Source organism: Chrysochloris asiatica, unplaced genomic scaffold (assembly GCF_000296735.1).
Source record: "Chrysochloris asiatica unplaced genomic scaffold, ChrAsi1.0 scaffold00033, whole genome shotgun sequence".
NCBI classification, from domain to species: domain Eukaryota; kingdom Metazoa; phylum Chordata; class Mammalia; order Afrosoricida; family Chrysochloridae; genus Chrysochloris; species Chrysochloris asiatica.
The window spans coordinates 14,605,165-14,617,766 of NW_006408551.1; the positions used below are offsets into that span (position 1 = coordinate 14,605,165).

Below are 12,602 nucleotides of genomic sequence, written 5' to 3' on the forward strand. Positions count from 1 at the left end.
AACATTTCTTCATATGTTTGTTGGCTGCCTGGATCTCTCCCTTGGTGAAGTGTCTATTCATGTCCTGTGTCCATGTTTTAATTGGGTTATTTGTCTTTTTCTTGTAGAGATGGTGTAGTTTCCTATATATTTTAGAAATGAGTCCCTTGTCTGATGTGTCATTGCAAAAGATTTTTTTCCCATTCTGTGGGTTCCCTTTTTACTCTTTTGGTGAGGTCTTTTGATGCACATAAGTTTTTAATTTTTAGTCTGTCCCATTCATCTATTTTGTCTACTTCTATTTATGTAATTTTCAAAATGTTTTGTAGTCTGTGTATTCCCTGAATTAGAGCCCTCACATTTGTCCCTATTTTTTCATTGATGACCTTCATAATTTTGGGATTCACATTTAGGTCTTCGATCCATGCTGAGTTGGTTTTTGTATAGAGCGTGAGGTTAAGGTCTTGTAAGAAACAGGTTTTTATGACAAAGAGGAGAAAATCATTTTAAAAGAAAATAAAATGTCTCATAATGTGACATGTCAGATAATTATAGAGCTTTTTCTTCCACCTCAGTTTCTTTTGGTTGCTGTGTCTCTTTCATGAGGGGAAAATGGTTACGACTGTTCATCACCATGAGCTCATAGTGTGTGGGCTTTCTCCTGAATAATGCGTGGAAGAAACTAGTTATTAAGGACATACTTTTAGGTAGGTCTGAGGAGATTAACTTTTTACTATTCAGGAATTACTGACAGATCTTCAGAAATTGTGGGGATGAAACTCAAGAGAATAGTGGCCTTTATGCCATCTGACCCCTTTTTATTAGCACGAGTACAAAGTTGTGCAAATGGCAACTAATTGAAAGATTCAAATACCCGCAACTGCTCAGTGTGAGAATGACCTGGTGGTGTTGTTAAGTGCTGTAGAGTTGGTTCCTACTCATAGCAGCTGGTGGGTTTGAACCAGCAACCTTGCAGTCAATAGTCCATTGCTTATTTTACGACGCCACACCAGGACTCCCTAGGAATCCTTATGGAGTAGTTCTGCTCCGTCGCATGAAGTTGCTATGAGTCAAAATTGACAACAGCTCCTTACAACAAGCACCACCTGCTCAATGGGAGACAGCACTAGCTCATGCCTAGAATTTCACCAGGACAGGAGCTCAGAGCTAATGTCTTCTGACCCTCAGAGACGTGGGTGCTAAGGAATAACTGTCAGGAAAGGGTTTAAGGATGAATCCCAGGTCACTTCCCCAGAAGCAGGCTAACTCCCTGTGCTTTCTTTCTGTGCCACAGCAGACTTTCAGGGCTGTTCACTTGGTGATTGTCGCCACTAGTTCTGCTCAATCCCTGAAGACAAGCACGTAGGCCCTTTTTATTTTAAGGATTTTATTGCTAAATATAAACAGCATTAGGAAATGACAAAAGTTCCAAGCCTGATTCCTTTCTGAGATGGTAACTGAAAGTCTTTTGAGACACAGCTTTTATTCCTTATGTTGGGGTTCCTTTTCCTTTTGTTTTCCCCTTGACCATTAACCATCAAGGAAGGCCCATCCTCAGCAGGGCTGGGATAGAAGAATTATCCAATTAACAAGGAATTAGCCTTGTTTCAGTTTGGGAGTTTACCTTTCTGAGGGTGCCCTGAGGGTACCCTGAGGGTCTTGGGCTCTAAGACATTTCAGGCATTTCTGTAAGCAGGCTCTTTCTTAAGCAGTCCAAGTAAGTTTCGCTTCCCGTCTCCACTAACTCAGCTCACTGCTACGGACTCATTTCTCACTGATAGAGATCCTGCATAGGCTTTCAGATGCTGTAAATCTTTATGGGAGCAGAAAGTCTTCCCCTTTCTCTGAGGAGTAGCTGGTGGATTTGAAATACCCACCTTGTGCTTGGTAGTTTGGTGTTCATCCTACAGCACCACTAATTCCTAACTGTTCTGGAATGTGGCAAGGTATGATTTTCCCAAACATGAATTCACTGATATTATATGAGTAATAACGATGTCATGATTAACAAGGAGTGATGGTTAAGTTGTGCTGGCTGGAAAAATCTCATCATCTGAAATTCTCAAGCAAAGCCCAGGCTGTTGTTGATATCACTGCAAGTTGACTTCATATGATATCTTCTGCTTTTGGAAAACAATATTCCAGACATGAAATAAGAAATTATGTGTCATTACAATGAATATAATACTAGACTTGTGCTGCATTTAGAGTATTATAGTGCTTGTTTAATTATCTGTTTGCTATAAAAGTTGGTAGTCTTGGCTTTACTCTCCAACATAAACAAAATAATATTGTTTAATTTCTCCACCAATTATTGTCATAAGAGTCGAAATGCTTAAAAATGTTGTATTTTTTTTTGCTGAATTCAACTTTTGTTCATTTAGAATGGGAAATTTTCTAGGAAGCTTCTTTTATTAATAGAGTCAATTTTTGTTTTTTGTAAGTTTTTATTGTGAATTGAGTGATAGTTTACATGGGAGAACATCAGCTTTACATTCATCCTATTGTATTTTGTTTCATTGCAATGATTACAATTCCCTCCATGCATCATCATTTGCTTCCATTCCTTGTTTTTTTTTGGGGGGGGAGGGGAAGTATGCTAAAGTACTCAGGAATATATAACCATTCAGACAACCAAAGGGCATACTCTGCAAGCCTACACCCTCTCCCCTGTGACCACCAGCACCCAGCTCCTCTCCCTCCCTGAGTCCAGAGTCCCCAGCTGCTCCATTGCTCCATGTCATCATCCCTGCCTCCATCTCTGGTGTCGCTGCTTCTCTAGATAGGGTCCTGTACTCCGCTCTTCTCCCTTGATGGTCCCAGAGTCCTCCACTCCTGGACTGCAAGATCAACCAAAGGAGGTACAAAACATCTACCTTTACATTTCAAACAATCGCAATCAGTCCTGATACCACAAGAGTATTATCCCCATCTCCTTTCACTAGCCCTGTCTATAGACAGGTTGGAAACCACTCAGTGGAGATTCTACCTTCCCCTGCACCCTCTGAAACGAAGCTCCTTCTTGAAAACTTGTAAGCCAACCACTTTGTGCTTTTGTAGCACCCTCCCCCCCATTTTGGGTAGCCAGTGTCTAAGTTGCCCATCCCTGTCAACCCTGTGTACAGAGGGGGTGGGCATGATCCTTGCTGTAAAGATTTGTTCCCTCTTTTAAGCGACTACATCCATAAGTATAGGTCAAGTTCAATAGAGTCAGTTTTTATTGTAATGAATCTAAGGAAGGGGACACTGAATCTTGAGAGTGTATAAGCTTTTGTCATTATTAGTAAGAGACACCCTGGGAGTAGCTTTTGTGTTGAGGCAGATCTGGGTGGGTATTGGCCATCTAGGATCTAGCTGTATGCTTTGGAAGTTGAAAAACTTGATTTCTTCTATTCCTTGAGAGTTTACCCTGTTCAGGGGATTGACTGCTGTTCATGGGAGTCCCTAGGTGGCACAAATGTTTAAGCGGTTGACTACTAACTGAAAGGTTGGTGGTTTGAACCCACCTAAAGGCACTGAAAATCACCACTTGTTTGTCAGTTTGTTGAACTGTTGTGGCTTACGTGTTGCTGTGATTCTGGAAGCTATGCTACAAGTATTTTAAATGCCAGAAAGGCCACCTATAGAGGACAGATTTCATTTGAGCTTCCTGAATAAGACAGACTAGGAAGAAGGAGAGACAGACTAATTCTGAATATTTAGTCACTGAAAACCTTAGAGATAGAAGTGTAACACTGTTAGCACCAGAATATTGAATGTTGAAACATATGGAAGAGTGCCAGATTATTGTCAGATACAGTGCCAGAAATTGAGCTCCTCAGATTGGAAGACTTTCAAAATATTACGGGGGAAGAAGTGCCTCCTCAAAGTAGACTTGACTGTGTTGACATGAATGGAGTTAAAGCCTTTGGGACCTTTGTTTGTTGGGGACCTTTGTTTGCTGATGGGGCACAACTGTAAACATCCATTTAATAATTGAAACATGGAATATATGAAGTATGAATCTAGGAAAATTGAAAATTGTCAAAAATGAAATAGAACACATAAACTTCAATATCCTAGGCATTAGTGAGCTGAAATGGACTGGTATTGGCCGTTTTGAATCTGACACTCACATGGTTTACATTTACGTGGTTTCAATGTGTCATATGCCGGGGATGACTAATTGAAGATAAGTGGTGTCATATTAATCAACAAAGAGCTTATCAAGATCTGTCTTGAAGTACAACGCTTGTCTGTGATAGGATAATATCCATACGCCTACAAGGAAGACCTGTTAATACAACTATTATTCAAATTTTCCACCAACCACTAAAGCCAGCGATGGTCAAATTGAAAAATTCTGCCAACTTTGTCAGTCTTAAATTGATGCAATCAAAATGTATTGCTCATTACTGTTGATTGGAATGCAAAGGTTGGAAACAAAGAGGAAGGCTCAGTAGTTGGAAAATACAGCCTTGGTGATAAGAATGATGCTGGCAATCGCATGATAGAATTTTGCAAGACTTGTTCATTGCAAATACCTTTTTAAAACAGCATAAAAGACAATTATACACATGGACCTCACCAGATTGAATACACAGAAATCAAATTGACTACATCTGTGGAAAGAGACAAAAGAAAAGCTTCATATCTTCAGCCAAAATAAGACTGGAGGTAGATTGTGGAACAGACCATCAATTGCTCATCAATTGCAAGTTCAGGCTGAAGCTGAAGAAAATTAAAACAAGTCCATGACAGCCAAAACATGACCTTGAACATATCCCACATGAATTTAGAGATCATCTGAAGAACAGATTTGATCCATTAGACACTAAAGACCAAGGACCAGAAGAGTTGTAAGATGACATCAAGAAAATTATTCAGAAAGAAAGCAAAAGAAGACAAGAAGGAAGGAAACAACCAAAATGGATGTCAGAAGAGACTCTGAAAGTTGCTTTTCAGCATAGAGATGCTAAAGTAAATGGAAAAAATGAGATGGATAGAAATTTCAAAATGCAGCTCGAGAAGACTAAGTCAAATATAACAAAATGTGCAAAGACCTGGAGTTAGAAAACCAAAAGGGAAGAACACATTCAACATTTCTCAAGCTAAGGGAACTGAAGAAAATATTCAAGCCTCAACATGAAATAGTAAAGGATTCTATAGGCAAAAAAAATATTGAATGATGCAGAAAGCATCAAAAGAAGATGGAAGAAATACACAGAGTCACTGTACCAAAAATATATGGTCAATTTTCAGTAATTTCAAGAGATAGCATATGATCAAGAACCAATGATACTGAAGGAAGAAGTCCAAGGTGTGTTGAAAGCATTGTCAAAGAACAAGGAGTGGGAATTGATGGAATACAAGTTAAAATCTTTCAATAAACAGATGTGGCATTGGAGGCACTCACTCATCTATGCCATGAAATTGGGAAGCCAGGTACCTGGCCAAAGATTGGAAGATATACATATTTGGATTCCAAATAGCATATTCCAAAGGGAGGTGACCCAATGGAATGCAGATATCATCGGACAATATTATCAATATTACATACAAGTAAAATTTTGTTAAAGCTCATTTAAAAAATTGCAACCATACATTAGCAGAGAACTTCCAGAAGTTCAAACCGGATTCAGAAGAGGACGTGGAACAAGGGCTATCAATACTGACATCAGATGGATCTTGTCTGAAAGCAGAGAATGTCAGAAAGATGTTTACCTGTACTTTATTGACTACACAAAGGCTTTCAATTGTGTGGATCATGACAAACTATGGACAGTATTGTGCAGAATGAATATTCTGGAACACTTAATTGTGCTCATGAAGAACCTGTTCATAGACCTAGAGGCATTTGTTCGAATAGGACAAGGGAACACCAAATGGTTTAAAAATTAGTAAAGGTGAGTGGCAGGTTTGTATTCTTTCACCATACTTATTCAGTTTGTATGCTGAGCAAATAATCTGTGAAACTGGATTATATGAAGAAGAATGTGGCATCAGGATTGGAGGAAGACTCATTAACAACCTGCTATCTGAAGATGACACAACTTTGCTGCTGATGTGAAGAGGACTTAAAATGTTTACTGATCAAGATCAAAGACCACAGTTTTGGGTATGGGTTGCACTTCAATGTAAAGAAAACAACAATCCTCACCACTGGACCAATAAACAACATTCATGTCAAAGTCCTCATTTTGTTCAAATCAACCATCAACACTCATGGAAGTAGCAGTCAGGAAGTGAAACAACATATTGCTTTGGGTGAACTTGCTGCACAAGACCCCTTTAAAGTGTTGAGCAAAGATGTCAGCTTGAGGAATAAGGTGCGCCTAACCCAAGCCATGGTATTTTCAATAACCTCTTATGAATGTGAAAGTTGGACAGTGAATAAGGAAAATAGTAGAAGAATTGACACATCTGAGTTGTGGTGTTGGAGGAGAATATTACAAGTACCCCGGGCTGCCTAAAGAACAAATCTGCCTGTGTTGGAAGAAGTCTAGCCAGAATGCTCCTTGGAAACCAACATGGCCAGACTGCATTTCTCATACTTTGAACATATTACCAGGAGGGACCATTTCCTGGAGAAGGATATCATGTTTGGTAAAGTGGAGGGTCAGAGAAAAAAAGGAAGACCTCCAATGAGATGGATTGGCACATTGGCAGCAGCAGTGGGTTCAAACATAAAATGATTGTGAGGTTGGCGCAGAACCAGGCCATGTTCTTTTGTGCATAGGGTTGCTGTGAGTTGATAGCAACTAGATGGCACCCAACAGCAACAACAACAGCAAAGGCACCTGGTGTGGTACTGTGAACCACCAGGTCGGCAATTCAAACCCACCAGCTGCTCCTCAGAAACCCTATACAGGGTCATTGTGAGTTGGAACTAACTCAACAACAACAAAGACATCTTAGGAGACAGGGCTTGGGATCCGCTTCTAAGTTCTACTCTGACACATCTGAGGTTAACATGAGGTGGAATCTCTCCTTTGCAACTAAGTCTATATGGGAAACCAAATGCCAGTGAAAAGTTTACGTTGGTGAACATGGCAGGAGATCCAAAGGGAAGGAACTAGATAGTGTGAGTGGTATGTCTCCTACAGCCCCAAGAGCTGGATGTTTTCTTCTCCCCTCCAGAGACAGTGTCTTGGGCTGAGCGGGTTGCCCTTACTCTTGGCTGGTATTGGAACTGAGAGTGAGTAATCTCTCTTGTAAAAGTAGAACATAAAAACTCTGTAAGGCTTGAGTAGATGAGAGTTTTAGGAGGTGAGACTGTGCATGCAGTTATCAACTCTGTCTCTTGGATTTTCTCTTTCCTGTCAATTCTCTCACTTTGATTCTGGGTGTTAATCACCATCTTTAATCCCAGGGGCACATTGTGCCTTCTAAAACAATTGACCAGATAAAGCCAAATGTCAGATTCCTTTGATTACTGCTCTCAGCACAGATGAGATAGATGGGAACAGTCCAAGGATATCTTAATGAAATTAAGAGAAAGTTAAAAAAAGAAGGAACAGAAATAGAAGCATTGGGCTGATGGAGAATAGTTTTCTATACCTTCTCTGTTCACAGCACACACTCACACTGGGTGACTTCATCCTTTCCCAGACTTCTTGGTCTGGCTCTCACTCTCTCCTGAGATCCAGACCCATATTTCCAATTTCTTAAGAGCCACCATCCCTTGAATCTTTCAAATTCAACAGGTCTTAAGAGAAGCTGGATTATATGAAGAAGAATGTGGCATCAGGATTTGGGGGAAGACTCATTAACAACCTGTGATGTGCAGATGATACAACCTTGGTTGCTGAAACCAAAAAGGACTTGAAATACTTACTGATGAAGGTCAAAGACTACAACCTTCAGTATGAATTGCACTTCAGTGTGAAGAAAACAAAAATCCTCACCACTGGACCAATAAATAACATCATAATAAATGGAGAAAAGATTGAAATTGTCAGACTTCACTTTTTTTGGATTCACTATCAACATTCATGGAAACAGCAGTCAAGAAACCAAATAAAATATTGCATTAGGCAAATCTGTTGTATAAGACCTCTTTAAAGCATTCAAGAGCAAAAATATCAGTTTGAAGACTAAGGTGGGTTAACCACTGTACTTAAGGTTTGAACCTAAAGATCGGCTTCTCAGAAATCCTATACAAGGTCATTATAGGTCAGAACCAACACTAACAATCCAAGCTGTGATATTTTCAGTAGCCTCATATGCATGTGAAAGTTGGACAATGAATAAGGAAGGCCATAGAAGAATTGATGCATTTTAGTTAGGGTATTAGAAAAGAATATTAAAAATACATGGACTGCTAGAAGAACAAGCAAATCTGTGCTGTAAGAAGTACAGCTAGATATTCCTTAGAAGCCAGGATGGCCAGATTTATCTTTCATACTTTGGACATATTGTCAGGTGGGACCAGACCCTGGAGAAGGATTTCATGCTTGGTAAAGTGGAGGGTTGGCAAAAAAGAGGAAGACTCCCAATGAGACGGATTGGCACAGTGGCAACAGCACTTAACGATTCTGAGGATGGCACAGAACTGGGCAGTGTTTTGTGCTGGTGTGCATAAGGAACCAACTCTATAGCACCTAACAACACCATCATCCTCACAGTGGCTACTATGTGTGAGCCCATTGTTGCTGCCACTGTGTCAATCAATCTCATTGGGGGTCATCATCTTTTTCACTGACCCTGTATTTTACCAAACCTGATATCCTTTTTCAGGGACTAACACCTCCAGGTAACATGCCCACAGTAGGTGAGATGAAGTTTCACCATCCTCGCTTTTAAGGAACGTTCTGGCTGCACTTCTTTCAAGACAGATTTGTTTGTCCATTGTTACTTTCAACATTCTTCACCAACACCGTAATTCAAATATACCAATTCTCTTATCTTCCTTATTAACTGCCCAGCTTTCACATGCATATGAGCTGATTGAAAATACCATGGCTTGGATCCAGGTGCATCCTAGTCCTCAGAGTGACCTTTTTACTGTTTAACAAGAGATCTTAGGCAGTACATTTTCCCAATGTAATAATACATCATTTGGTTTCTTGACTGCTGTTTCAGTGAACATTGATTGTGGATACAAGTACAGTGATATCCTTGATTGCTTCGTTTTTTTTCAAACCGTGTAATGTGATGCCGTTTGTCTGCTTTACATTGTGTTGTAATCCATATTGAAGACTGAATTTTTTTAGTAAGGTTCTCAGGTACCTCTTAAACAAACAAGGTTGTGTCTTCTGCACATTGTAAGTTGTGGATGAGCCTTCCTCCAATTCTGATGCTGCATTCTTTATATAATTCAGTTCCTGGATTATTTCCTCAGCATACAGACTGAATGAAAGAATACAACCCTAACACATACCTTTCCTGAGTTTAAACCACAGTTTCCTCTTGTTCTGTTTGAATAATTGCCTCGTGTCCTATAAACAGGTTTCACATGAGTGCAATGAAGTGTTCTGAGATTCTGTTCTTTGCAGTATTTTCCCTAGCTTTTTATGATTTACACAGCTTAATGCCTTCGCATAGTGAATAAAACGCACTAAACATCTTTCTGGTACTCTCTGCTTTTAGCCAAGATATATCTGATATTAGCAATGATATAACCCTCTACTGAATCCCATTTGAATCTCTGGCAGCTCCCTGCCAATATGCTGCTGCAAATGTTTTTGAATGATCTTCAACAAAATTGTACTTGTGTGTGATATTAATGACATAGTTTGATCATTTTCACTGTCTGTTGGATCACCTTTCTTTGAAATGGGCACAAATATATGGATCTTTTCTAGTCAGTTGACCAAGTCTTCCAAATATTTTGGCATAGAATGGTGAATGCTTCTAGTGCTGCATCAGTTTGTTGAAACGTTTCAATTGGTATTCTGTAACATTTTGGAGTCTTGTTTTTCCGCTAATGCCTTCAGTGCATCTTAGACTTCTTCCTTCTAGACCATAGGTTCTTGATTATGTGTTACTTCCTAAAATGGCTGAACATAGCCAGTTCTTTTTGGTACAGTGTATTCCTTCCATCTTTTTTTTTTTAAACTTTTTATTGTGAATTGAGTAAAAGTTTACAGAACAGATCATCAGTCCCACATTCAACAAATTATACACTTTGTCATTACAATAACTTCAGTCCACTCCATGTACCATCCGTCAACAGTATTTACCTCTGCTCACTTTCATTTTTATATTTTCCCCTCTCCCACCCACCTGCCCTATAACTATCATAGAATGTTTCATTTAGCTCCTTCCACCTTCTTTTAAAGGAGCTCTGGTAGCATAGTGGTTATGAATCGGGCTGACAACCTTAAGGTCAGCAGTTCGAAACTACCAGCTATTCCGCGGTAAAGATGTACAGCCTCGGAAACCCTGTACAGGGTCGCTATGAGTTGGAACCGACTCCACGGCACACAACCACCATGACCACCACCTTCTTTTAATGCTCCCTGCCTGCATCCTTCAGTATTTTATCCATTGTTGTTTTTAAGTGCCTGTGAGTTGATTCTGATTCAGACAGATGAGGAGCAGCTGGTATCTTTGAACTACTGACCTTGCAGTTATCAGTCCAATGTTTATCCTACAGTGCCATACCATGACTTTTTTTTTTTTAATTTTTATTGTGAATTGAGTGAAAGTAGCATGGATAGAAGAACCTAAAAATTCTTAAAAAGGGAAAAATGTCAGTGTAGAAACCTCAGATGAAGTGTGGGGTTCAGATCACTTTCAATTTTTAGGATTTTATTTTATTTATTAGTATTGCTAATTTAAAACTATGTAAAGGACATGTAAAAAAGTCTGTTTTCCAGACCTGTCTCCTACAAACTGTTTCTTCCCTCATATATATATATATTTTTATTAGTTCCAGTGTTTCTTTTTCTAAATATTAGCAAATACTATTTATATTTCTCCCCATAGCCTTTCCTTTCTATTCCTCTTTGTGTGTGTGTGTGCTGCTTAATACCCGTTTAAGTAAATGTCACAGTTTAAGACTGATATTTTTATGGTTGTTGTTGTTATGTGCCATGGAGTCGGTTCCGACTCAAAACGACCCTGTATACACAGGGTTTCCGAGGCTGTAAATCTTTATGGGAGCAGAAAGCCTCATCTTTCTCCCGCGGAACAGCTGGTAGTTTCGAACTGCTTGACACTGAGGTTGGCAACCCGATTTGTAACCACTACGTTACCAGAGCTCCTTATTTTTATGGTAGTGATGGCTAATAGTCTGAATTCCCAAAGTTTCTAGATAAGGACGCTTTTTTTTTTTTTTTTTGTAAACGGCTTTTAAATGAGTATTATTTTTCTTGAAGCCAATTGCTAGAGAAACAACCTCCCTCCCTCTCCCCGCCCCTCCCCCCCCTGCAATATCTTTCCAGGCTTTTATACCCTAAGCTGCTAGGAAAGAGTTTAAAGCAATTTGGGACGAAGCTTGTGTTTCATCATCTGCCAATAAATACATTGTGTGGCCAGATTTGCCCTGTAGCTGGCTGGGCAACCCTTCTGAGGTTGCTTCTGGTGGGGCGGTGGCCAGTTGCATCTCGGTTTTCTGTACGTTTCACCTTAAGACTTACACCTATTGGGCCCCCCTCCAACCCCTCTCAGATCTTGGGAGAAGCACAGAAATTGCTGCTGCTGCTGCTTCTAGATCATCAGCGCGGTTGCTCTCTGGCTACGCAGCTCCAGGAGCAGGTGAATTGAGCGGGCCTGGGCGCACCCTGGAGCTAGGGCCGCCCCGCCTGCGCACTGTGATGCCGGGATTGGGGGCGGGAGCGCCGCCTCCGTCTCCCGCGTTCGTTCGCTCGCTCGCTCGCTGGCTCTCTCGCTCCCACCCTCCCCGCCCTAAGCTCTCCTGCCTCGGCTGTGCAGTCTCCGCACTGCAGATGCCTGCCGGCCTCCCTGTGCTCTGTGGCTACCGCGGCGTCCCGCAGGTCCTCTCAAACCCCAAGCGCTTACTGCACGCTTTCACTCCACCCGAGGGACCCCTGCCTGTGCCGACACATAGACTCCCGGGGTGATAAGCCCGGCACCCCGCAGGGTGGCAGGAGTCGAGGCGGACAGTGGCCGCATCGGAGCCCAGGGTGCTCTCGCATGCGGCAGGACAAGCTGACCGGCTCCCTGAGGCGTGGGGGGAGATGCCTGAAACGGCAGGGCGGCGGTGGAGGTGGCGTGGGTACCATCCTGAGCAATGTGCTCAAGAAGCGCAGCTGCATTTCCCGGACCGCGCCCCGACTGCTCTGCACCCTGGAGCCAGGTGAGGACCCCAGTGCTACCAACCGAGCAGTTGAAAGTACTGTGGCGGCCCCGCAGCTGGTGTTGCTCTGGGCTCTGTTTATGTTCGGCACCGCTTCGACTTGGGAGCACTTGAGGGCGGTTCCATACCCGACACCGCGGATTGGAGCCAAGGAGGCTGGATCTGGCTGGGTGGCAGATTCCTCCGGCTGCTTGATGGGTGCCCACCTTGTGCTTCGGTTCGTCCTGCTTGTGCCATGGGCTGCGGGTGAGCCAAGCTCTCCCTCTTACAAGCTGTGGGGAAGTGCTGGCAGGCGCCCTGGGCACGGGAGGCCGCTCCACCTATTGTGCTCTGGGCTTGAGAAGCCAGAGATTGAAAGAGGTGTGTGGTGCCAGGAAAG

At 41.7% G+C, this 12,602-nt stretch overlaps 1 protein-coding gene across 1 annotated transcript in view; it reads left to right on the top strand.

The window, feature by feature from the left end:
• Positions 1–12,060: 12,060 nt before the first annotated feature.
• Positions 12,061–12,602, top strand: part of TBC1D30 (TBC1 domain family, member 30) — a 77,934-nt gene continuing 77,392 nt past the window's right edge. Inside the window, exon 1 of the mRNA XM_006859522.1 lies at positions 12,061–12,223. Coding sequence (XP_006859584.1) covers positions 12,061–12,223 — 163 coding nt within the window. The remainder of the gene's footprint in view (positions 12,224–12,602) is intronic.